General features: G+C 44.2%; 1 protein-coding gene across 1 annotated transcript; it reads left to right on the top strand.

Moving 5' to 3' along the window:
- Positions 1 to 17,300: 17,300 nt before the first annotated feature.
- BHLHE23 (basic helix-loop-helix family member e23) lies at positions 17,301 to 18,739 on the top strand. The gene has a single exon (XM_085614611.1). The coding sequence runs from the start codon at positions 17,387 to 17,389 to the stop codon at positions 18,233 to 18,235; it is 849 nt and encodes a 282-aa protein (XP_085470737.1). The 5' UTR covers positions 17,301 to 17,386; the 3' UTR covers positions 18,236 to 18,739.
- The last annotated feature ends 9,109 nt before the right edge of the window (positions 18,740 to 27,848 follow it).

Genomic DNA, 27,848 nt, shown 5'->3' with positions numbered 1-27,848 from the left:
GATAATATTAGTCCTGATTTTTTCTATCATTTCCGCTTAGACTACTTCATGAATGTTCAGGGGATTTCTATTAAAAAGAATGGAAGCTCTGGATCACCTGGAAGCAGATGTCAAAGTAAACCAGTTGGAGCATATCTCAGCCTGGGTCCTCTCCAGAGAAATTAAGGATGTGCTCAAAACTGTCGCTTCTCAAAGTAACCAAGAGATAAAGATTCAAACTTAGCCGGACTTGTTGTTTGTCTGCCTCTGTACCTCCAGTCACCCACTGGAATAGAGTCCCTCTAAATTCAAACCACTGTGGATCCTCAGGCCCTCCACCAAAACGTGGGAACATTTTTTCCACTGACACGTTAGGATCCTATTGCAACGTCTCCAAATTTAGATCTAGGACACCTTCCACAAACACAGCGTGTTGTAATCTTGTTAAATTAATTATGTGTTTGCCACACGTACATAGCCCACTAACCTATTTCTAATGGGATTGCACCTTGTGCCCTGAAAGTTGCAAGAAGACCCCTGAAAATAAAATGAATTAACCCAATGAGACCTCTTTATACTTCATGAACCTTTGACCAATAGGTTACACCCTCTGTTCTGCAGCAGGGACATAACCCCTCTTAGTTCTTTTATGATTAGTCAGACCTGAGAACAACAGGTTACAATGATCTTTGCAATAAATGTATCAAAATTCAACAGTCAGATCATCCTGGACTGAGGAGAATTTGCAGCCCCCATCCTGCTCGACCTCTCCGCGGCCTTCAACACTGTTTCCCGCAGTCCCTCGTCAGAAGACTCCACGAGGTAGGAGACTGCACTCAAATGCAGCTGTTCTTTCCTCACAGGAAGAACCCAAATGGTCAGGCTGTCACCCATCACATCACAAACCAAGAAACTGGTATGCGGTGTCCCACAGGTATCCTCCCTCAGCCCCACCCTTTTCAACATATATATGACACTGCTCGCCCACATCATCTGATCACAAGTCATCACCATCGTATCCTACACCAATGACACCCAACTCATCCTCTCCCTGACAGACTTAACAACCACCACCAGAACCAACTTCATCAACTGCATGACCATGGTGGCAGACTGGATGCAAACCAACTGCCTCAGCTCAGCTTCGAAAAGACAGAAGTACTGGTCTTCGGCAACAAGACCTCCTCATGGGATTTCACCTGATGGGCCTATGAGATAGGACCAACACCAACACCCACACCCACACCCACAGACCACACAAGAAATCTAGGGATCTTCCTAAAAGACAAGCTCAACATGACGGCTGAAGTCAACACAGCCCTTCCATATCCTATGCATGCTGCGAACGATCTTCAAATAGTTGCTTAGGAACACCATGCGGACTGCCCCGCAAGCACTCATCACCAGCAGGCTGCATTATGGCAACACTCTCTATGCCAGAACCTCCAAACATCTTCTGCACCTCCGACGCGGTAACTAGTACCGTTGCGCGGAGGGCGGAGAAGGTCAGGGCAAGGCACTTCCGGGGTCGAGCAGGCAGCGGGGAGGCATATAAGCGCATGGTCTGGTGCCCGCGCAGCGGAAGCGCGCAGCGGGGCGCGCCGCTGGCGTGCCGAAGGCGCGCCTAAGGCAAGCCCGTTTGGGTCCGTCCGCGGCCGTACGGGTCCCGGGGCCAGTTTCCCTGGTGGTTTTAGTAGGGTAATATGTTATAATAGTCAGGACCTTCTTGCTCTTCGCTCCAAAACTTCCGACACTTGCACTCACTCTATGCATGCTGACGGCTTCATTAGAGCTTGCAATCACTGTACCTTTAAATTTAACTCTGTGTTTGAGGGTAAGGTTGGTTCACCTACCCTGACCTGCGGTCTACTGAACTGACGCTCTCTCAGGAAACACAGACTAGAGATCTACGACCTCCTGATTGACAATCAGGTGGATATCATGTTTCTTACTGAAACCTGGTTGGACGAGAACTCTGCTCCGGAGCTCCTCAAAGCACTGCCAGTTGGGTATACTATCAGTCGTATTGATAGGGACTCTGGTAGGGGAGGTGGCGTGACTATGATTTTTAAGCATGACATCCAGTGTCAACTTGAGTCTACCACCATCACTGACTGTGAGGCCGGCCTGTTCACTATTACGATTGACAGCAAATGTATTGTGAAAGGCCTCCTGGTTTACAGGCCTCCGGGGTATCCATCCCGATTTGCATCTAGCTTGGTTGACTACCTTACCCAACCTGCACTGCGCTATAGCAAGCTTATTGTGCTAGGTGATCTTAATCTACACCTGGAAGATGCCGGCTGCACAATGGCTCAAGCTTTACGCCAGGAACTAGCGACACTTCAACTACAACTTAGTGGTACGTGCCCCACCCATCAGAAGGGCCATTTGCTTGACCCACTCTTTACCAACTGGAAGGAGGTTGTGGTTGGTGCCCCCCAGTCTCTGATCTGGACGGACCACCACTTAGTCCCTTTTATGTTGCGGATCCCCATGTCGAAAGTGCAGGAGCACTCGAATGAGGGTATAGCATGCCGGAAATGGGCGGGCTTTTCCCCGGACAAGTTTAAGAGTGCCCTCCTGATGGGGGGTCCGCCAGGGGGTGAGGACACTGATAGTGCCTGTCTTGAACTGGATGGGACAGTAGAGGAGGCTCTTAATAAGACTGCCCCCTGGTCGTGGAAAACACTAACCAGAACCAAAAAATCGGCCCCATGGTTCAATAATATGCTGAGAATGGCTAACGCAGAATGTAAACGTGTTGAAAGACAATGGAGGAAGGATTTCTCTGTGCAAGGGAGGAACGAGTATAAAGCATCGCTGAAAGCCTACCACAGGCTTATTAGGAAAACCAAGGCTGAATACTACTTTGAAAGTATCGGGTCTGCGGAAAACTCTACTAGAGAATTATTTAGGGTCTATAAAGAGATTTCTTCTCTGGACTCTATAGCAGCGCCTGCTGAAGGTTCAGTTGAACGCTGTAACCAAATAGCGGAATTCTTCTCTGAGAAGGTGCTGACGATCTACTCCTCTTTCCCTGATGTGGTCCTTGTTCACCAAGACGTGTGGGCTAGGTCACGCCATGTAACTGTAGCTGAGGAGGAGAGGCTTGTGAACTTTTTCACTCCCTCCCCTGAAATGTTGATTAATATTTGTCGGAGTGTGAAGTCAGGGTCTCCCAAAGATCAGGCCTCCCCTAGAAGACTTGAAGGGTGCTTAGAAGCTCTGGAACCCTTCATTAGGCACCTCCTGGAGGTCTCATTTAAGACCAGCACAGTCCCTAGCTGCTGGAAGGAGGCAGTTGTACTCCCCCTCCCCAAAAAACCGCACCTAGGCCTCGAAGGCCTAGATAACTTGCGGCCTATCTCTCTTCTTCCTTATTTTGCCAAGATCGCAGAGAAAGTGGTCAACCAGCAGCTTACGGCTCATATGGGGAAATACCATCTCTTACACCCTACCCAATCGGGCTTCCGTGCTTGTCATTCGATGGAGTCGGCCCTGCTCCTGGCCACTGAGACCATCCGGCAATTCGTGGACGCGGGTCAAACTGCGGCCCTGATTCTGCTTGATCTCAGTGCGGCCTTTGACACGGTGGCCCATCAGATATTGGTTGACCGTCTGAAGAAGGGAGGTGTGTCTGGGAGGGCCTTAGGCTGGCTCACCTCTTTCTTGGATAATCGGAGCTTTCAGGTGAGGCAGGGTAAGTTCTACTCGAAGGTGATGGCACTGCAGCAGGGGGTCCCTCAGGGCTCAATTCTGAGCCCTACCCTTTCTAATCTTTATGTGGCTCCCTTGGCTGAGATTGCTGAAGCTTTTGGGATTAGAGTGGTATCCTACGCCGATGACACCCAGTTGGTTGTGTCCCTGACCCAGGATCAACAATCGGCGGCGCCCAACTTGGTGGCGTGCCTCCAAGAACTTGCTACCTGGATGGACACAAACTGTTTAAAACTTAACGGTAATAAGACTGAGGTACTGGTGGTGGGAAAAGCTCCTTCTGTCTGGTCGTCCGCGTGGTGGCCGCAGAATTTGGGCCCTACTCCTGTTCCCTGTGCCCAGGCAAAAAACCTTGGGGTCTGGATGGACACCCACCTCTCGTTTGACTATCATACCAGACGGGTTGCGGGCACATGTTTCGGAGTTCTAAAGGGACTTAGGAAGGCGCTGGACATACTGCCCGCTGCTGCCAGGAAGACCCTGGTTCATGCACTCGTGACCTCCCGTCTTGATTATGGGAATGTCCTCTATTTGGGTGCTACAGAAAGATGTACTCAGAGACTCCAATGCGTGCAGAACGCAGCGGCCCGATTAGTTCTGAAGCGTCCAAGGAGAGCACCCTCTAAACCGGCTCTTACCGCCTTACACTGGTTCCCAATCCGGGAACGAGCTAGTTTTAAGGCACTATGTATGTGCCACCGTATTATGCATGGGACCTCTCCTGTCTATTTGCGGAACCTCCTCACCCCCTACACTCCCACCCGCCGCCTCAGGTCTGAGGGATTGGGTTTGGTTTGCATTCCGATGGTGAAGAGAGCCAGGATGGGGGGCCGCTCTTTTCGGTTTTTGGCGGCCCAATTCTGGAAGAAACTCCTGGTATGCCTTCGATTGGAGCCCGTTGAAGGCATCTTTAGGAAGAAATTGAAGACTCTCCTGGTCCCTCCGGAATAGACCTCCGTACCTGCTCCAGCTGCCTCACCGCAGCGCGGGGACACACTGTTCTAAGTGTAACCATGCGCTTTACAAGTTCGTTTATATATATACACCGACTCCAGACCATCCAGAGCAGTGCTGCAAGACTCATGCTCTACCTCACACGCCACACCACACCTCAGGAAGCTTCACTCACTCCCAATTCACGAGTGCAGCCATTTCAAACTTTTCATGCACACATACAAATCCATATACAGCACAGGACCAGCATACCTGAACATCCGCATACACTTACACCAGCCCACCAGACTCGCACACACTACCCACATCCACAGAAGCGAAACTGGAGGACATTCATTCTCCTATGTCACACCCAAGACAGGGAATGACCTCACTCAACACATTGTTGCCTCTTCTTCACTTCTTGAGTTCCACAGGAAGCTGAAGACCTGGCTCTTCGTTTAAGTACCTTGGGGGCCACAAACCTACACACCTGCCCAAGAGCCTGGATACTCTTGGGTGATTAGTGTGCTACCCAAATCAAAAGAACATAAGATAACAAATGCATCAAGCTTCACCACCAGTAGCATATCTTGAGACGTGCTGGATAATTACTTCTGCAAACACTCAAAAATGCACTCTTTCAAACTCCCTGTGGTATGTTGCACCTAGTGCTCCTAGAGCCCTGTGAGGTTCTAGATGGACTAGGCATATAAAGCTCTGTTCAAAATACTTAAAATAACTTGACCTACACTAATTGCCAAACATCAGCACAGTTTTAGAACGCTATAATTTTGGTTGAAGACTTAACATGAAGGACAGTCCGTTGAAAGTTACATAACTGCGCTACGGAAACTGGCAGCTACCTGCAGTTTCGATATGGCAACAAATGAAAGATTTTGTGATCTATTCATGGTCGGTTGTGTACTTGACAAGGCTAGAGATGCCCTTTGGCTAAAAGACAGCCCTACTCTCTGAGTTGCCCTGACAACAGCTAACGCATGGAAGCATTCACTAGCACGCGTTGATGTCATAAGCAATTATATAAGTCTGGAGAGGACAAGAAAGCGGTTGTGCAAGTAGTCAAAACTAAAAGTCTCAAGAATCTTCCTGCTGAAACGTCCCCTTCTGTATCAGGAAAGCAAGAAGGAAGGGAGGTCAAGGAAACCAGGGATTAAATGTTACAGAGGTGGCAACACTGGACATGTTACAAACTTTAAGGAGTGTCGTTCATTGGAGAACATGGAGGTCGGCTAGGAGGTCTGGTCGGGAGCTCTGTTCAAACGAGGCAATAATCAAATGGAAAACAGACTCCGTAATGAGCAAAGATATGTTTACGGCGTAAGAAGGGAAAATAACTTACCTGACCACAGTGGTAAATTTTGCTAAGTCGGAAAGAAAACAAGAAATGATACAGGCAACCTGTGAAGCGCTTGAATCCAAAATAAACTCCTTAATGGATCCTGTACTTATTATGGAAAATAAAGTGGAACAAACTGAGAAGGATGTAGGAACCTGCCAGGGGGAAATTGGCACTTTGAAGTTAAATGAGAAGGAACTCAGGGAAAAGATCGAAATTTTGGAAAATAACGCAAGAAGGAACAACCTGCGAATACTAAACGTTCCGGAGGGGCTGGAGGGACAGAATATAAAAAAGTTTGTGGTAAACTTATTGAAAGACCATATACCTGGAATGGATGAAAAAATACTGGAGGACGACATCCAGAGAGTGCACAGGCTAGGCAAATTGAGAAAAAAAGGCTAGAAAAATGTTGGTAAACTTTAAAATCTATACCTTAAAAGAAAGGATCCTGAGTGACGCTCTAAAAGTAGGCCATTTCACAGAAGGAGACTACAACTTTAAAATCCGTTCCAACCTATCAAGAGCCACACAAGATAGACAGTGAGTGCTGGGAAATCACATGCAAGAGCTCAGATCTCTGGGAGCAACAGTTCAAATGAAATTCCCAGCTTCACTAAGGATTATGTGGATGAACCAGACCCACAACATTAGAGAACCAAGAGAAGTGGTCAACCGAATAGAACTGATGAAATCACAACAATAGGAGGTCAGCCTCAGTGTAAAACTATAGCCTTGTGATGACGGCACTCGAATAGGACAAACTAGCTTTGTCCAATGACAGCAGGGAGGGTTCTCCAGGGGAGGGGGGGGGGGGAGAATTTTGTTAAGTAAGTGCACTTTTTTTGATTAGGTGGGGAGCATTAGGGAAAAAAACACACAAAAATGGTCCAATGTGCAAAACACCAGTTTAAACAACTTCCTGATAAATAAAGAGAATACCGTGAAAGAACAAATAAAAAATTGAATGGCCAAAAGTTTGGGTAATAAAAAGATAAATGTTATATCCTGGAATGTGAATGTGAAAGAGACGTCAGACAATTTTTGAAAACCTAAAAATACTAAAGTGTGATGTTATAATTCTGAGGCTTTCCCTTATGGAAATGCCCACCGTGCATACATTATACCTGACGCAGGTATAATGTGGCACAGGGCTTTACAAGGTGATGCATCTCTCTAGATGCATCACATTGTAAATGGGCCGCAACATGGCTCATGGCCTCAGGGTTAAGAAGAGACGTCAGAAAATTTTTGAAAACCTAAAAATATTAAAGTGCGATGTTATAATTCTGCAGGAAACCCACCTTCTAAAAACAGAATGGAAGGATATCATGAAAAACAAAATTGGGTTGATAGTTACATTTGCACAAATCAAACTTGCTGTGTTAAGGGGATCGCAATTATTTTTAAACGGTCATCAAAAGTGTTAATTTTAAAAGAACATACTGACTCAAAGGGAAGATGGGCAGTCATCAAAATAAAAACCTTTATACTATAGTTGGGTATTATGGCACAAATATGGACGACCCGGAGCCGCTTCAAGCCCTATATGCCCAACTAATAGAAGCTTCCGCCCCAATCACTCTGGGAGGAAATTTCAACTTGTTACTAGACCCCAAGAACGATAGACACCCACCAGAAAGAGCAGTAAACCTTCCAAAAATGAAAGAATGAATGAGTATATTTAAGGAGGATTTAGGACTAGTGGATGTGTGAAAAGCTAAAGGCAATCAAAGAAATAAATTCACTTATAAAAATCAAAAGTATGGTCACGCATCAAGGATTGATTTTTTTCTGATAGAAAAAACAATAAGTAACAACGTAAGTACGGTAAAACATATACCTGCCCACCTGTCTGACCATTCTCTAGTCCATTTAGACATAAATCAAAGCCCTTCCAAGGGGGTGAATAGATGGACCCTAGATCGACCACTCCTTTTAAAGGAACAGGTTGTAGACGGTCTAAAGATCACTAATGAGGAATATTTAAAAAACAACATCAATAATGAAACTCCCATCGTTAGTTTGGGATGCATATAAGGCAGTAATAAGGGGAGCCCTTATTGGTCTGACAGCCACAAGAAATAAGGAGACCAGACGCAGTATTCAGCAATTCGAGCTAGAGATTTTAGACCAACAGAACACCTTAGAAATCGCAAATTCTAGTCTGGAACTAGAACAAGCAAAAGAGGAAATCAATAGAAAGAAGTGTGAATCGTCCAAATAATTGGAGGAGAGGGTAAGGAAAAAGTGGGAAGCTAGTTACTTCGCAAATTATGAATATGGGGGAGGTAGCGGGAAACTCCTTGCATGGAGAATTAAAACAGACTACAACAGGAATAAAATCACCGCAATACAAGGAGAGACTATGGGGGAACAGGTGGTGGAGGATCAGGGGATTGAGAATGCCTTTACGGACTTCTTTCAAGTTTCTATGACAAAGATCTAGTGGCGTCTAGTAACCGGGCTGATTTTTACCTTAGAGAAGCTGAAGTTCCAAGACTAGGAGAAGAACAGTCTGAGATGCTTAATGTAGAAATCACTGTGGAGGAAGTGATGGAAGCATTAAAGAGGCTGAAGAGAGGGAAGGAAGCAGGTCCGGACACATTGCCAAACGAGCTATATAAAGTTTTAAAAGAAATACTGGCTCCCAGATTAGTGGAATTATTTAATATGGTTTTCTCCAAAGGCTTACCCCTCCCAAAAACTTGGAACGATGCCACCATCAGTCTAATTCTAAAACTAGGAAAAGACCCTTTAAAATGTGAGTCATATAGTCCCATTTCTCTTTTAAACAACGACTTCAAAATCTATACACAAATTTTAGCAACAAGACTGGGGCGCATTACTAAAAACTTAATCCACGAAGACCAGAAGGGCTTCATAAAGGGGAGACAAATGCTCGACCTTACTCATCAATTAATAGGAACTATAGATATTTCCACCCAAGAAAATATCCCCCTTGCCGTTCTCACATTCGATGCTGCAAAAGCATTCGATCGAGTAAATTGGTCATTCTTGCACAAAGTTACACTTCAATATGGTTTAGGTGACAATTTTTTTAATGCAATAACAAATATATACACAGCTCCGGTGGCAAAAATTCTTATAAATGGCAGGCTTACGAAAGAAATCTGAATTAAAAGAGGCACGCGGCAAGGTTGTCCCCTGTCTCCTCACTTATTCAACTTATACATAGTGCCCCTAGCTAGCCAGATAAGAAGGTCACAAGGTATTATCCCTTTTAACTTCAATCATTGGGTTAAAAAAGTGGCCTTATACGCTGACGACTTGAGGGTGTTTACAAGTGATCTGGGTACTTCCCTTCCCACTATCACAAATTTACTAAATAAATTAAGCGACATTTCTGGATATCAGGTCAATCACCAGAAAACAGAAATAATGGTGTGGAACTCTCAATTACCAACAGTAAACACAAAAAATAGAATAAAATACTTAGGGATTGAAATATTGAATAATATTGATGAGATTGCTTGAGTAAATTTCGACATAAGAGCGAAAGAAACAAGGAAGCTGTTGAGATCTTGGGGAGGTCTACCCCTTTCTTTTATTGGGAGATCAAACATCATTAAAATGTCTATCTTGCCTAAGATCTCCTTTATTTTTAATGCTATCCCACTGGAGTTTGGGACACAATGGATTAAGAAGATTCAAGGCGAAAATAATCAATTCATATGGGCCTCAAAAGGAGTGAGAATTGTATGGAAAAACTACGTAGGAGGAAAGACCAAGGTGGCATTGCCAGTCCTGACATACTTTTTTACTACAGAGCCTTTCAGTTTAAGAACATCAGAATTCTTCTCAAAGATCGTTCCTTCTTTACACCCTACCTACAAGCAATTACAGGCATTAACTGTGTAATATATCAATTTGGTCACCCGAGGTACTTCAAGAAAGTCAAATTGAAGGTTTTAATTGCAGCATGCAAACAGTGATATGAGATAAGGAGAATCCTGAAAATATTGACTGTAGTAGTCTAGTACCCATCTGGAACTCAGCAGGAACTCCTGAATGCTTAAAAGACACTCTGGCAGGTGCTTTAAAGAAGGCCGGTATCATGAAGTGGGGGCAATTGTTTCAAGCAGGCTCTTTGAAAAGCTGGGACTCCTTATCAGCCAGTACAGATGGGAATTGGCCAGATTCAAATACTACCAACTGGTAAGTTGGGCAAAGGGCCTAAAAGAGCCCCGGGAAGACAAAACAGAGCTGGAAAAAGAGAATGGTGATCTTCCGTGGAGAAATTTAGACAACTGGATAAAACCAGAGGGAAAAGCAAAAGGACCAAAATTTGGGAAACATGGGATAAGAACATACACTAAGACGAGGCACAATGGTAGAATATGGAGGGATGTCCGATGATTATTTATAATGCATTTAAAACAAATTCGAACATGGTCGCCTTGGTGGTTCCATGAAAGACCGTCCTAGGGAATTTGGAGATTCTAAGACATACTCTCATTGTAAGGTGTGTAGGCAACCGCTTCTTCGAAAGTGTGAGAACAAAATCCCAGTTAGGAACAGACCATAAATTTGGGATCTTGTCTACTCATATCTCAACTTTTGCATAAATGAGGACTTAAAAAAAAAAACAAAAAAAACTTTAAGGAGTGTCCAGGATGGAAAGCATTATGTAAATCATGTGGAAAAAAGGGTCACTTCACCTCCTGCTGCCGATCGGGCATATGTCTCAAGAAAGTGAGAGAGATTTTCTGTGACTCATATTCCGAATATGAAGAAATAGTTTTGTTATTTGGAAATGAAGTATGTGATGGGCCAATTGAGACAGTCTGAGTAAATGACTCCTTGATAAAGATGCTTTCTGATTCTAGGGCAAAGATTACGCTGATTCCACAACAATTTTCTGAGGAATGTTTGAAGGATTCAGTTGTTTTGCATAAGCCAGAGATCAAACCGAGGGCATATGGTGCACAGCCAGTCAAGCTCATGGGGTATTTTTGCCGAACGTTGGGGTTCTGTGACAAAATGATCTTAGTCAAAATATACGTATCATATGGGATGGCTCCTTGATCAGTTGGGTTCACCAAAGGGACTTAGCTGTGATTCTTGACCCCAATAGTACTCCACCAGTAAAATTAAGGGATGGTTGGGTTTCAAAAGAAAAAATCATGGAGTCTGAAGTAGAATGTGCTTAATTATCAGGCACATTTCCTGGAAGTCTTCCGAAAAGAATTAGGTCACCTTAAGAACTATGTGCATCGTATAAAACTTAAACCGGGCGTGATTCCCAAAGCTGGGAAAGTAAGAAGTGTTTCTTTGTTGGTGAAAGAAGTGATGAGGAGCAAACTGGACACATTGTTAAAGAATGGCATGATTCAAGAAGTGGAGGCAACAGAATAGGTTTCTCCTGTAGTGATGGCCAGAAAAGCCAGTGGAGAAGCTAGGCTATGTGTGGATATGAGGGAATGTGATAACAGATCATTACCCGTTACCCAATATAACTGAGATGTTATGCTGTTTGGAGGGAGCCAAATATTTCACCTCATTGTACCTCACTTCAGCATATCATCAAATATTATTGCATCCCCAGTCACAGGGATTGACCTCTTTTATCATTCCATTTGGCACCTACAAATATTTGTAGAAGCCTTTTTGGCTGCTTTCGGCCTCTGCTGTCTTTCAAAGAGCCATAGATAGCATTTTACTAGGGTTGAATGGAGTCAAAGTTTATGAAGACGATGTGTTGGTGTATGGTAGGACTCAGTTGGAGCATGATGCCAGGGTTTGTGAGGTGTTGAGGAGGTTGAACGTTAGTGGATTAACTCTCATGTTTGTGAAATGCAAGTTTGGTGTGGAGGAAATTGAAGATATAGTGCACCTAGTGACATCTGATGGTATCCGCCTTAAGAAGAGTCTAGTCAATGCCATCAATGAGATGTCAGATCCCACCTAATAAGATGAGCTACTTAAGTTTCTGGGTACAGCTGAGTAATATAGCAAATACATACCCAATGTCCGTTGATTATGAATTGAGTGAGATTAGGGGAAGGGGACTGACACTGGGGAGGTTGGTATTCCTCCCCTTTAATATCCTTTCCCCAGGAATCCTGCGGTTGGCTACCCCAGGTACCTTGGAGGTAGTAAAATACCAGATGAAGCCGTTGCCTCCCTCTATAGGAAGCAGGAAAATGCCTTTACCTGCTCAAGGTCAATCCACTTATTTATAAATGAGGACAAACAAAAAGACTAAATGCGCCAAGCAGTGAAGAAGATTTCAATGCAAGGATGAATTTGGTGATGAAGCTGTAACGGTATGTGCCATATCTGAAGGAATTGTTCAGTAAGATGAATGGGGAATGGAACAGCAGAAGGATAAGCAACTGCAGGAAGTACTTAGTAGGCTAAATCATGGTTGGTCTGATGGGGTCAGAGTGTGTGAGGAAATAAAGGGATTTTCACAAATAAAATCTAACTCTCTCTGGAAAATGGTTTCATAATAAGAGGTGAAAGACTAATTCCCCCAGAAAAAGGTGAGGATGACATTAATTTAGAATGCTTATCTGAGTTATCCTGGCATATCAAATACTGAGAAGAGTGCCAGGATGATTTCTTGGTGGCCAGGTATGGACTTCGAGATTGAAAGGGTGGTGCACAAATGTGTAGAGTGTAATAGGAGTGATAAGATTCTAAAGTGCAGACCTCTACCTTTGGTCATCAGGGAAACAGTACTTGGTCCATGGGTAGAGGTAGCTTTGGACATAGTGGGTAAGGATTACAGGTAATGAGAAATTTATCATCACCTGTATGGACATGTTCTCTCAGTCGCCTGAGCTTAAAGTGACTAAAACAGTGGAAACTCTAGATGTAATTCTGTTCTTAGAGGAGATATTTGCAAGAGAAGGGTTTCCTGTGTCACTGTTGAATAATAATGATATTCTATTTACATCCAAGGTGATGGAAGAATTTCTGAGTCAGGGGCATCAAACATAAGTCCACATATTTTTATCATCTAGCTTCTAATGGTATGACTGGACGCTTCAATAATGTTTTAAAGGAATGTATTCAACTTGCTGTGGCTAATGGCATGAATTGGATTGATGAGATCAAGAAAAAAGCTTCCATGTATTGATTGACCCCTCATTCATCGACTGGTGTCACTCCCTTCCTACTGTCTAAGAAAAGGGTTCCCAATGATCTTGTCGATATATCATGGATTAAAAAAATTAAGGAGGCTTAGTCCTACTGTGATGTCTGGCAGCGAAGAACTGTGTGAAGAATTGTGTGTGGATAGAAGGAAGAAAGTGATGAGGAAGAGGAAAGAGTATTTCGACAGCAGGATGGCTGTAATGGAAACTAAGGTCAAAGTTGGTGATTGGGTTGAATAAAGAATCCCAGAAACAAGGGGTTTCTTAGAAAGTTTTCACAACCATTGAGGGTGATCAACATTTTTGGAAATATTATAATAACTGATGACCACCGAATTTGGTATTTGGGATGGGTTGCTGTGTGGAGGGGCGTGAACCCAGGCTTTGAATCAGATGCCCGTCCATCCATTACAGGAGTTTCTCCCTCCTCAACTTTGTTTGAGGGTGTTTCTGATGATCAGGTTCAAGAAAAAAGGGCTTATCTGATCCCTTGTGTCACAGCTCTACTAATGCCTTGCGTACTAATGCAAGGAAATGTTTACACATAAGAAGCATGGACATCTTAAAGATTTTGTGTAATCTTGGAATGTAGGGGCTTATTTACAAGAAACTGACGCATCTGTACAGATGTGTCAGTTTCCCTGTGCCTGCGTGCGAAACCCTTGAGTCACAATGGATGCACCGTATTTACAATACGGTGCACCATGGCGCAGGGATTGAAAGATGCATCAGAAATGTTTACGCATCTCTCGGTTTAAAAGTCATGCATTGCTGGAGTTGAGTCGCAAGCACGACGCAACTCCAGAAATGCATGGGGAGGCCTATTCCAAACACACTGAGTCCCTCCTTACGCCTGCTCCAAGCATGCGTAGGGTTTTGATGCAGTGGCGACCTAGAAATCGCACAGTGAAATCTTGTAGATTTCATTGCATCACTGTTATGAGGCTTTCCCTTATGGAAATGCCCACCGTGCATACATTATACCTGACGCAGGTATAATGTGGCACAGGGCTTTACAAGGTGATGCATCTCCCTACATGCATCACGTTGTAAATGGGCCGCAACATGGCTCATGGTTTACGCCGCTGCTGCGTCACATAAAGTGATGCAAATGCAGCACAAAAGTGTTGCAAGGGGCTTGTAAATCTGCCCCGTAGTACTTAGGCTTCTAAAGCCTAGTTACAGCATGTTATTTGTTCCTCAGATACCTGTACATAATGCATTTCTTCTTTATGCTAACAGGGGGAGGTGTGTGGTATGTTGCTCCTAGTGCTCGTATACCCCTGGGAGAGGTTTGAGTAGAGACGCTGGTGATGAATGAGGTTGCATTTCTCTATCTTAATAAAGAAGAATGAACTACCTTCATGTCCATTGTACTTTTCCACACTCATCTAACTTCCAGTTCACCTAATTCTCTTCTACGCACTCTTCTTTCTGCTCCGTTGCTAACCTTAAATTTTTTTCTCCTAAACTTGGTTTTGTTAGGTGTCGCCTGAGCCAGCGCATGCGCTGATTCAGGCGAGACTTTTAGTAAGTGGGCTCAGAAAATGCTACCATGGCAGGCCTAGAGCTTGTGGTTACGCGCGGGGGCGCACGCTTACGAGCAGAGGCTCCATCTGTCTTTCCTCATCATGCTCATTAAGTGCAGCGCTCGCAGCGCGCGATCCCAATCACTTTCACTTTCGCAGCCACGTCGCTTTCACGGCCGCGCGGCCAATGCTTGTTCTCAGAAGAGACCGCTCAAGTACAGTTTACTTTATTTAGGCGTGCCTTGCTTTTCTATTTTGGGAGAACTCTAATAGTTGCTATCTGCCCATTAGGGGTTGCGCGGCTGTCACGGGGTGCTTATAGCTGCGCGGTGCGAAGAGGTGGGCTCGGCTTGGCAGTCCAGCGAGCTGGTGGGAGTGGGACACATATTCTCTTTCCTGTCTGCTCCCGATCGTCTTTGGCCGCCTGTTCACACTTGCAGGACGGTCTCTTCTACCTGGAGCTTTGGCCCCAACTGCAGCTCAGCATGATGCATGGTAAGCTTTTGTGCTCCTCGCACAGAAACCAAACCGGCTTCTCATTCCGGTCACCGAAGCCATCATTAGCATACTGAAGTGGCCTCCGCAGCAGGGGAAACACGCAGTGCTTGCTGGTTTTACCTGCTAGGACAGGCTGTATATAACGAACTGTAGGTTCATAGTGTCAGCAGCGCAATGGCGGACATGTTAGAGTTAGGCAATGCGTTGCTTTAGTTTCTTCATGAAACTTTTGCACACATCTTGTGTCTGTCTTCTTTCATTGAGTTCTCTCCTGAAACATTTCCTCTAATTCTCATGAATGAGTGTGGGAGTAGGATCTATAAAGTTTGTTCGTGAAAACAACTCAATTATAAGTTCTTTCTATACGTTTCTTTGACAAGTAGTGTGAGTGTAATTTTCTGCTTTATCCCTATCTCAGCATCTATGGAATTTTATCTTGTTTTTAGTCCTAGGGTTTTGATTATTTGGGAGTTATCAGTAAGTGCGTTTTTGCTTGTTGCCATGGGCAGGGTGGTAAACCTACCTGAGACAAATGTCCTCCATACCAGCTTTCAGGACACTATGAAAAAAATTCTAATTTGCTAAATAATTTAGGGGCGTATGTAGTAGATGGTTTTACAAAATGCGTTGATTCATCGGGTCCACAGGACATAATAACATGCATTTGCAATGCAATAGGTCTCGCAATTGCGAGATTTTGAGCTACGGGCATTGTAAATGGCAATGCCTTGTATCTGTGTTTAAAAAACCTGCAATAATAAAATACATTGTCATTAACAAAGTTAATAGCTCAAAATCTCGCAATTGCGAGACCTTTTGCATTGCAAATGCTTGTTGTTGGTCTGTGAGAAGTGTGTGGCTACCCCTGCTGGCAAGATTCATGCTTGAAAAAAAAACTGTTCAAATAAAACTGTATGATGTGTTATATCTGTGCAGAAGTACCTTAAATAATTTTACATAGCTCTGTCTGAGGTGGTTAGCCGACAAGAGAGCCCAGTCGATTGATGCTGGCTGTGGCTAGCCTGTAGTTCACATAGCCAAATCCATGGGCATCTGCCTTCGCCTTTCACCTTTATGAGCTCGACAGGACAAGCATCATTGAGCCTGGTCATGGCACCTAATAATAAAGTGCCAAGAGAGTTTGTGGTGGGCACTATGCAAGGGGTAAATGTATACAGCGCACTTAGTTGGCTTGCATCACGTGCCAGTAAACAATACATATACTAAATAAAAAATATTTTAAGAAGTGGTAGCTTTAGATATTTGTAGTCATTTTCTTAAAAATTCATGGAAAATAGTTATTTCATTTACAACAAAAACAGGTCAAGATTCCTACAGTTTGACGACCAGCTGATGTAGTGCGAGAATATGTTTGTGTTCCTTTATGCACCCTGCGTTTTTTGCAGTACTTCTCTTTAACAGCATAGGCGATGTAAAGCGCGCTTGGACGTCCTGTGCACTACAGGGGGCTCTCCGTCGCCTTGCTCCTGTGGAATAGGGTACCTGACAACTCAGCGGGTTGGTGACTGGTAACTCGTGATGAAAGTAAACAGGAAAAAAAACACTCGGCATGGCATGGGCCCCTGCACCCCAGCACATTGCAAGGTGTCCGTCCGCTGCCCCTTGGCCTCTTTGTGCAGCCATTTCGGCATCCGGGGCGCGCGTGCTCTAGCTGCTGCACCTGTTCGAATTGTATGCGCTACACATGTTTACAGTGCTTAGAGGGGTCTTTGTAAATATAAATGTGAACAAAAACAAACTTCATTCAAGCTTCAACGTAACAGAAGTATCGACCTTTTTCTATTTAAATATCTAAAAATAAGACAAATGCCAGCTCCCAGGCCTAATATTTGTCACCGTTCCTCCTAGCACTTTTATGGAACCTGTTCGACCAAGAACAAAACACGAATAATCCACACGCGTGTAGAGCTCCTTCCAGCACGGCACCAACTCTGACGGCTTCCTTCCTGAAATTTCAAATATCATAATACTATTAATTAAAAGAGATCCCTCTGATTGGGCGGCTGGCAAATCCCGGCGGAGCGCGCCGTGTCATATATTCAGGCGGTGGGTTGAGAAATGAAGCACATCGCTGCTGCCAGCCCAGGGCTCAGCAGAGAGCGCGAGACGAGCGCCGAGACGGTGCCAGGTCTGGGAAGGAGCAGGAAGCAGGACCCCCAACCCCCCTTGCCGGCTGCGCGCGCGACGACCGCCAAGGAGAGAAGGACTGAAGACCCCTCTGGATGAAAGTCAAGCAAGGAGAAGCAGAAAGACTGAACACCATTCTCTCCATAGAGCTGCGTCCTAAAAGTCGGCTTGCTGGGCCCTTCAAGCCAAGAGTGGGCCCCCCTTCCAATTTCCGGGATCCAGCTGAGGGGTGGACATCGTTCCCTGGGCTGATGAGTGTCCTACCAGGAAGGGACATCTTCTTTGGCTCAACCATGACTGCTGGGCTCCAGGGCAAGGCGATGGCGGACCTGAAATCTGCCACCAATGATGCCTACATGTCACTGGCACAGACCTATGGGCAGTCTGCCTTCTCCTTTAGCTCTGTCCGGGGCACTGAGAGCCAGAGGGCCTTCCCAGGGTCTACCACGCTGGACTACCACCCTCAGGACCGGGGCAGCAGCGAGGAGCACACCGGTGATGAGGAGGAAGATGCCTACCACCCAGAGGGGAAGCTGAAGGGTAGCCTGGTGACCAAGAAACCCAAAGAGACCCGCTCGCTGAGACTTAGCATCAATGCTCGCGAGAGGCGGAGGATGCATGACCTCAACGACGCCCTGGACGGCCTGAGGTCGGTCATCCCTTACGCCCACAGCCCCTCTGTCCGCAAACTGTCCAAGATAGCCACCCTGCTGCTGGCCAAGAACTATATCCTCATGCAAGCACAGGCCCTGGAGGAGATGAGAAGGCTGGTGGCCTACCTGAACCAGGGCCAGACCCTCAGCGCCCCCCTGCCCGCTGCCACCTTGGCCCCGTTCGGCCAGTCTGCCGTGTACCCCTTCCCCGCCACAGCCCTGCCAACCTGTCCCGAGAAATGCACGGCTTTCCCCGGCACCCTCTGCAAACACTGTGCGGACAAGCCCTGAAAGCAGCCACAAACTTTTCGGAGCACGCGCGCATCGCCCTGGTGTCCCGCCCACACCCACCTCAGACTTCCTGACTTTGGCGCTACCCAACTGCAACAAAACTTTTCAAACTTGTTTTATTTTTATTTCCATCTTTTGTGGTCACCCTCAACAGTGTACCTTTTACTGAAACTTTGAGAGGGTGCAACCTCTTTTCTCAGATGCTGAAGGACTTTGACTGCAAAACTGGGGTCAGTTTAATCGAACTGCTGTTTCAAGATTAACTGAGGAAACCCCCGAACAAATCTTCATTTTGTTCATGTTTTTAAGTGATCTATGCAATGTTGACTAATGTAAATTTTTGATTTCTCTGCATTTTTATTTTCAGCAGGTGTTGCTTTTATTTGGCAAGGCGCATGGGAAATGTAATTTACATTTGGGCTTTGTGATCAGGTGAACTGAACCGAAGCTCTTTCTAAAAGCTATTTATTTTGATTGCATTTTTAAAAATCCGATCGCACATCAGTGTCTGTCTTGTTTCTCTTTGTCTCCACGCAGAGGTGAATCTTGAAAGTCACGCCTGGCGCGGGGTTTAACCGTTAGGACTGTTTCTATGTATTTTTAATAAAGAAGACAGAAGATACGATCCCGGCTCCTCAGCTGTTTATCCTTTACGAGCCATCGGCGACGAGGGGGGGGCATGGTTCAGGGATGCAGGCAGGGCGCTCCTTCGCATGGGGGGGGCTCTGGTGGCTGGTGCCAGAGACAGAGCTGTCAGGGCAGATACCATCTATGGGGCTTAGGACTCATTGCAATGTATTTATGTCTTCATAAAATGCCCTATAAATCGACGCCAGGCCTCGTCCGCGCGCTGGGACCTCTTTATTCATGCAGTGGATGCAGCTGGGGGCGGCTCCGAGCTGGGCACGGGGGCAGGAGTCGGGCACAAGGGTGCCCAGGGCTCTTTGTATCTCTGGCCAGTGCTGGACGTGTTCACACTGGAGGGTGGCACTGCTGGGCACAGGGTCAGGACTGGGCACAAGGGTGCCCGGTGCTCAGTGCTGGACGTGCCCACACTGGAGGGTGGCATTGCTGGGCACAGGGGCAGGACTGGGAACAAGGGTGCCCGGGGCTTAGTGCTGGACGTGCCCACACTGGAGGGTGGCACTGCTGGGGGCAGGAGTTGGGCACAAGTGTGCCCTGTGCTGTTTGTTTCTTAGGCCAGTGCTGGATGTGCCAATACTGGAGGGTGGCACTGCTGGGCACAGGGGTAGGAGTCGGGTACGAGGGTGCCGCCCGGTGCCCTTTGTATCTCAGGCTAGTGTTGGACGCGCCCACACTGGAGTGTGGCACTGCCTGCAGCTTCTCTTAGAGTTCCTGCCTCCTGATGCCCGCTGGTATATCTCTAAAGTGTGTGTAAATCGGAGAGATGGCTGGTTCATTGTATGACGTCGATGATAATAGGGACAATATTGTTAATAACAATAACTGTGTCCACGCGCACCATCATCATAATATATTACTGTTGTTATCATTACCTTAGCTTTTGTTCCTAATCGTCATAAAACCAAAGTGGAACTACGATAATAAGAATTATTAGTAATTTATTAACAATTCTAATAATAACACTGCTGCGATCATTTCAATAATGACAGTGTACATGCACGCCCATGCGAACCATATCAGTTATTATAATAATATAATTCCAATAGTATTACTAATAGTGTGCACGACCACCCATAGAGCCATATTCCTACTACTACCACTGATACTGCTAATAATAATTCCAATCATATGTATCATGGTTCATGTGGGTGAGCACGCGCGCCGCTATGGTCAATAATGTGTTAATTATAATAGGCTCTTGTCGATAGTGGCAGTGTGCCTGGACACCCGTGGGAACCATATCAATTGTTGTTATTGTTATTTTTATTATATAATTGCAATAGCATTATTCATAGCGCGCATGCCCACCAATAAAACCAAATTATTGCTACTACAACTAATGCTAATACTATAAATCATATGGTTTTTATGATTGCGCGTGCACACGTTATTGGTAATAATATTCTATTACTGTTATTATTAATATTATTGTTAGTAATAATACTATGCATAGTATTCCTAATGATAATAGCAATAATACTAACTAACTCACTAAAGTCTTGCAGTTCTGATACTGGATATTACCCTGACATGCTCTATGTTAGTTATTTCACTGTATCGACCCCAGAATGATAAAGGGCAGAGTTGGCCCTACAGGTTTTGTGGTGTGGGTGAGCATGTACGCTATTATAGGTAATAATATTTTCTTACTATTAATAAAATAACAATAATAATAACGAACTCCCTAAAGTGTTGCAGTTCTGATAACGGATATTCCCTTTACATACTTTATGTTAGTTATTTCATTATATCGACCCCAGAATGATAAAGGGCGGAGTTGGCACTACAGGTTTTGCGTTGTGGGTTCGGTGGCCCTCTGAGTTCCTTAGCCATTATGACATCATTAGAGAGGATGACGCGTCATCAGCAAGGCCGTCGGCATGACAACGACACTTACAAGGTGCAAAAATATCTGGTTACTTTATCAGAATTGGTAATGGGATTGTTGGAATGCACCAGACTTGGAAATCCACCATTTCCCAACCTGTGCTCTAGTGACAGATTACTCACCGGCAGGGGTGTTAACCCGCTGAGTTATCCTACATGCTCCACTCAGCTGTGTTTACTGCTGACCTAAAAACGAGGAGCAGCCAAGCTAGCAGCACAGTGAAGGCATGTACAGTGGCTGCTGGTGAGCCTGCGAAATCAATATGGAAGGGATAATTAATATGGCCGATATTGTATTGTTTGTGTCCTTGCAACGTGACCTTTCATTTCCCATATTCCGTAGTGAAAGTAAGAGCAAAATCGTTTTTTTCCATTGGCTGGCTTGGTTTCACTTGTCCTACTAGTACCGAACACTCCTGGGTCTGGTGGCTTAGTGAACTAACATTCACTGCAGGGGCCTGTGTTCGACCTCATGGTCATAGGTTCAAAGCCTGGCGGGTCAACACAGTCTTTCATCCATCTGAGGTCGATGAAATGAGTACCATTGAGTTGGATAACAATAAGCATATGTTATTCAGCGCCAAGATACCAACGTGTGCTTTACAAATACACATTTTATGTTGGGACTTGGGAGCTCAGGCAAGGGGCAGAGTCAGTAGCGCAGACAAACTCGGTGGTTGGGTGGGAGGCCATGCACAGGAGTTGCTTGACTCTAGCGCCTCAGCTCTCATGGTGACCACGAGAGCTCTTCTTTGGAAGGTGACCCACGTTCACTAATGGGCGCCAGAGAAGCAGCAGGGACCTGGCTGAGACGTTCTAAGGCGTGGGTAACTCCTCAGGGCCCCCACTTTCCTAGGGGCTGCAGTGAAAGTGATTTTTTACTCTGGCTTGATTCTGTCTATTTCTGTATCTCACCCTTGGACATATAATTCAATATTATTTGCCATCATGGGCTTGAATTGCCAGAAAATAGGTAAAACAATTACATTTTCTTCTGAAAAGGGGCACCCAAATATTTATTGCCCAGAATCCCAAAAACCCTTAGGATGATACTGGGAACTAGGCGGGAAAGGCTGTTCAGAGGACCCTCTCTGATGGGGAAAGTGTGGCAGCCCAGATTAAAAGCTCTTAGAAGTCTTCATATTAAGGTGTTATGGTGTGCCTGAGTATGCTAACTATAGTCTCCACTTCTTTGCAGTTACTCGCTTACCACTGCCACAACCAGATCCAGGGTTATAGAGATTTTGGACTTTTGAGTCAGACCCCCTCAACTTGGCTTCAGCAGTGGGTGGTGGAAGTGGGGCATTAGTTTTTCTGTTTACAACTCTATTCTGGAGCAGGCTTCCCTCACATGGACCTGCAGCATGAAACAGAGAGCCAAACTGAAGGCCAGTTCGGAAGAATGATGTCTTAGCTGAACCATCCTCTCCTCTAATAGATGTATTGACAAGATATTTAATTTTACAAAGCATGCGCTGTTAGAGGACTCATTCATCCACTCAGTTGGAAGGTCAGCCAATTGCTCTCATGCTCACAAATCCACTCATACACAAAATCATTCACTGTCCACTTATGCCGCACTCACTCACTCATTCATTTGCCATTCAGCCAAAACTGTTTTTGCTCAAACCGTTGGCCTTATTTCCCAATTCTTTTGCCTCGTGGTGCTTCAAGTAGATGTTCCTCAAAAGCTTGGGTCATATCCGCTACCACATGCCGTAAAAGCAATCAGAGGGTCAAACTTTCCGCTTTTTAGAAGGACATTTTCTAAGAACCACCTGAACCCAGTTTGATGCACTTTGAAATGTATTAGTTTTCCCCTTTTTCTTCTAAATTTATTACAGAGAGATGTCTCGTTTAACACAACAGGTCGAAATGGTTTTTAAACAGTCAAAAAGCGATGCACCTTTCGTCGTTCAAGGGATTGATTAAGCTAACTCAGGCACCCTCTTCGGATGGGGTCTAGATACAGACACTGTCTGCTCGGTCTAATGCCTCGCGTCCAAGATGCACCAAACCAAAGGGTCCTACCTAGCGTGTTTCTACCACCACGAAATTAGCAGTGTTAGACAACCTGGTCCTGCGACCACCTCAATTTACTTGAACACGCGAGCTCCCGGGGACCTCAGGAAGATTTCTTGGTGGGTGCACCAAATATAAACTAAAATAAGAAATAAGTTCAAAATAAAAAATATAGTAACTTTAATATAAACATAGAAGCTCATTTGGTTATTTGAATTTCTATTGTGAAAATCACAAATTAAATAGTTTCTTGGTACTGCAGTGAGATGTAGCATAAAGTACCCCCTCTCAGACATTTGAGGGATATTGGACGTCACCAAGGAGTTCTGTGATCATATATAGAATCAAGACCTGAGACAAGTTCCTTCATAAGTTCATCTAACTGCAAGATGACTTGCATTATCCTTTTAACAAGTGTGAGCGGGAATTGTGTTGCTTATAGTGTGTGGTCACCCCACAGTCCTTTCCACAAACTGCATGAATCGTTGGTGTCTTGTTCTTTCATATGTAAGAGATAGCATGGTTTGGGACATAAAGAATTAAAGTGGAATATGGAGTGCAAAATTCAACACTCCAAAAAGCAGTTAGAAATGTTTTGCTAAATATGGTATTAGAATTAGTAAAGTATAATTCAGAGTAAAACAAATGGTAGCTCAAAATATGTAGAAACACAAAAAGAGATTCCGTCTTTCCTGTAATGACCTACAGTGTGCAAAAAAATGCTGTCATAAATATCCCCTTTCCGCTTATCACTGTGCATTTTAGAACAACAGATCAAAAGAATGAAAAGACAGTTCTAATTTTCATGTTTAAATAGCAGCTGTAATAAAGCTCGGTGACCTGCCTTTCACAAAAAACTAAGGGGCATAGTATCAAGAAACGGGGTTAAAATTATCGCTGCTTTAGCGGCAGAAAACTGCTGCTAAAGCGGCGATAATGGGCTTGATAATATGCCCTTGAGAATTCCCATAGAAGCCCATGTTCTGGTTTCAACATGGGCTTCTATTGGAATTCTCTGCGGCAAATTATCGGCATATTATCAAGCTAAAGCAGCGATAATTTTAACGCCGTGCTTGATAATATGCCCCTAAGTTATTACAGTTGAGCAGCTATGTCATTTCAATATTACAGGTAACTAGAGGTGTCTAAACTCGACTATAATGAGGAAATTAGATATGGGCTTTTAAATAAAGATTACAGGCTCCCACGCATTATACACATAATAATGTATCATGAAGTGTGCATTATAATATTACTATAAGTCACAGAGGAGACCTGTACTTAGCACTTCTCCTCTGAGACGAGCTCGTTCATCTGTTCCATGTAGATTATCTTCCATGAACTTTGTTTCCTGCCCTTAATTTGTTAGTGATGTCACAAGAAGTTTTTTTTCTCTTCAATGCGGTTCACTAAATGTAGGGTGACCAGGCGTCCCGGATTTGTCAGGACGGTCCAGGGTTTCCACCATCTGTCCTGGAAGATTTCAGGAACTTTAACTCGTGTGCCTGCTTTCAGAGAGGGTCGACTGAAAACGCCAGGAGGTGCTTTTTTATGTTTTACAAAGCAGAGATAGTTAGCAGTTGTTTCAAGAAAGCAATTTAATGAACAGGCATGCTATTGGGTTTAAAAATTGCATTTTATGATATTCTAACTGCCTGCTCTTTAATTCTCTGCTGAGGAGCGCTGTCATTCTGTGCGCTCGCTTAAATTAAAATTGTAGTCCTTCTTCTATTTTTCTGAAATGTCCCAGTTTTGGCTTTAAAATTCGGGTCACCCTACTAAATGTCGTTATAATATAAGTATAACTTGGCTGTTATAATAGTTATTACTTAACTAAATGCTGCTTGTAGCATCGAGCTTGTAAGAATGAAGGCCTGAGCTGGCCATGGTGGGGTTTGACTCTAAGACCCTCACATTGCGCAGACATCAATCACCGCAGCAGGCGCTCATCCCACTGAGTTATACACGTAGGGTTGCAGAGCAATCGGAGTACAGGTGGCATGTCAGCGCTTCAGGCTCGACTGCACGGCCACTGCCTACTTATTTTATACTCTGCATTACTCCTCGTTTGTAATTTCCATCCATCTCCACACCCTACCAACTCATGTCACAGCAGCCGGGCAACTGGTGCAGCCGCAGCCCGCGGGGGTCAGGCCTGTCTGTGGGCATTTGCGTTGGGCGCTGGGCGGAACTATTTCGAGTTATTAAAGCAATTTCCTTGGCTGTCTGCAGTTTTATGCTAATTCGAAGCGGACTTGAGCTCGAGCGGCCCCCACCGCCTGTCTACAGCACTTAATTCCAATTAATTTGCACACAAAAGATTTTTTGTTCTTGCGACATGAAGTGTGCTATTAACCTACAATCGAGAAAAGAGTCGACAAATATGAAAAAAAACATCTCGGTTTGCTCCAATTTACATTTTTATGTAATATGTGCTTTTTTTCAGTGGGCTGGGGGGCGATGTGTCTGCCTGGCATATTTGGTCAAGCAATAATACACTTGCAATTTTTTTTTAAGGTAATTAAAATCAAAGCCGAACAATACAAGGCGAACTCCGGGTAAAAGTTCACCCCGAAGAGCAGAGTTCAATTGTCGATTGTGCATAAAATCTGCTAAAAACAGCAGCATAGGGACTCATTAACCGCGACATATGATTCGGAGAGGCTTATGCATTAATTGTGAATAAAAGCTTCTAAATAGGGGAGCTTTTTTAGAAATTAAAGGGAGGTTTAATTCTGCACTGATTTAAAGTAATGCCATATTTAGTGCATTTAAAATGTTGACATGCAAAACCAATTTAGAGAAGACGCACTGTGGCTATTATCACGAACAATGGGGAAAATAATTGCTCTTTCTTTCAGGAGATTCTTTTGACTGACGATAAGAGTATTTCTAAAAAAAGGGAATAAAATCCCCCAAAAATCGTTAGGTGAGAATGTTATAGGGTGCGTGTAATAAAAATGTAATAGGATAAATTATAAAAGACGTGTAGTACATCTTACATTTTTTAGACTATTATGAGTGTTGTGTAGTACAGATTAAAAAAAGGCATTGTATTAGTGGTATGCATTGAAAAATATAAACAATGACAGGCGTTTTGTTGCAGCGATTAAATAATGTAATTTATTATAGGTGTGTAATGCAGAGTGAATCCTTTAAGGAACAATAGGTTTGGTGTAGTATAGATTGGTTGCCTTTCGTTGTTCTACCTGTGGTGTGGTACGATTTACACAGTGTACATTATTACATAAATGTTATGTAATATGGATTGAATTGTGTAACCTATCGTTGGTGTTGTATAGGACGAACTCAAATGTTTAGTCTTACATCTGTTGGGCAGTTCCAATAGAATAGTGCACAATGATATAGATGTGTGGTATAGAGTGTATAGTGCTGAGTGTTTATATTGTGTAGTACACATTGTAGCGGGGAACCGATGTTGTGCAATACATGCTGAATAGTATACAATAGTAAAGATGGTGTTTAGTGCGGATTGCATAGTGTACAGTAGTATAGGTGTTGTGCAGTGCGGGTTAAAACGTGTAGGTCGTGAGTATAGTTGTAAACTAAGGGCTAAATTGTGTAGTTATGAGACGTTGCATAGTTTGGATCGAACAGTGCAACATATTATAGCTGTTGTTTAGAACAGACTGAATAGAGTGACGTGTTTCAAGGAGTGTAACGTATTCTGTAATGCAGGTGGGATAGTGCGGAAAATTATACATTCGGTTGCTGTAATGCATTTTTGTTGTGCTATACAGTGTTCCAAAGCCGTTCAGATCCTAGTTAAGCCATTGCCTTAGCTGTTTTTTTTTAACTTTAGTAGCAAGCATTGGCAAAGCCAATAGGTCAAGCTTTTAGGACATTTTGGGCTTTGCATTGTTGTTTGCCAATTCTGTGCAACATTGACAAACAGCAGTTTTGCCGATGTATGCAGCATCGGTCAAGATAAAAAAGAAAAGGATGCGTGATGATGCAGTCAGCGGCCATGTCATTTCAAAGGTGCACGTTTGCATGATGAAATATGTGTTCACACTTGTCATCACGCAAGCGTGAGCATGCATCATTACGCATGCTGTGCCGATGAAATTAAAGAGGTACTGTTTTTTTTAAAATTTAAAGATCCAAGATCAAAAGGTAAATAAAATAAATACATTTCATTAGGTCAAAATCGCTTTTTGTACATGGGAAGGTCTGGCAGCAATTTACTGCCTGCTCCTGTAAAATACAATAAAAAAAGGACCACTTGGGGGGGGGGGGTAATGATGTAGTGGGTGGGGGGGAAGCAAAGGAGAGTGGTTTGGGAGGGGAGGGCAAACCCGCATACTAGGCAGAGAGCAAATGGGCAGTGGGGAAGAAATACCTGATGAAGAGAACACATCATGGGGGGGGCGAGGGGGGGGTGTAATTTGGAAGAGAAGAATCAAATTAGAGAAAGTGAGCAGCATCCGGGAAAGAGAGCAACAAGGGTGGACCGGAGAGACGTGCTGGAGGTAGAGAGAAACACCGTGTTTGGGGGAGAGGGAGTTTGGCATAAGAGTGGCATACAAGAGAAAGGGAGCAGAATATTTATTTGGGGGAGAAGAACACGACGGAGAGAACTGGAGAACACATGACTTTCATGGAGTGCATAACCAAAAGTACAAAAAGTGGTCCCCTACAAGTACTCAGTGAAAGGATTTAAGCAGACACTCAAAAGGATGGTAAAGTGGTTATACTTTATCAGAGGTAGGAACACAAAAAGAGGAAGCCAAGTCATCGAATAAGAAGCAAACAAAGCTAGAATGACAATACAGCTAACCAATGGTACACAAGGGGTGGGATGTAGTAAGCACAATGTAAGTTTTTGGTAAGCCTACAAAAGGTCTTTCCCAGCCTGACACGTTCCACTGTCTGGTAGGCGAGATCTAACCAGGTGATGGATGCGATCTTGAATCATCTGTGAACCCACATTCATATATAGCTCTCCATAACTTGAAACCTAGATTTATTCAATATATATACTAACACATCCATACATGCTTGGCATCATGTTCATCTTTGCTTCACAGAAATAAAA

Source organism: Triturus cristatus, chromosome 7 (genome assembly GCF_964204655.1).
Source record: "Triturus cristatus chromosome 7, aTriCri1.1, whole genome shotgun sequence".
In the NCBI taxonomy this organism is placed as follows: domain Eukaryota; kingdom Metazoa; phylum Chordata; class Amphibia; order Caudata; family Salamandridae; genus Triturus; species Triturus cristatus.
This window is presented reverse-complemented; position numbering and strand designations above follow the sequence as displayed.

Excerpts from the sequence above, each read along its gene's own strand:
- BHLHE23 (XM_085614611.1), top strand. The coding sequence starts at position 17,387 with ATGAAAGTCAAGCAAGGAGAAGCAGAAAGACTGAACACCATTCTCTCC.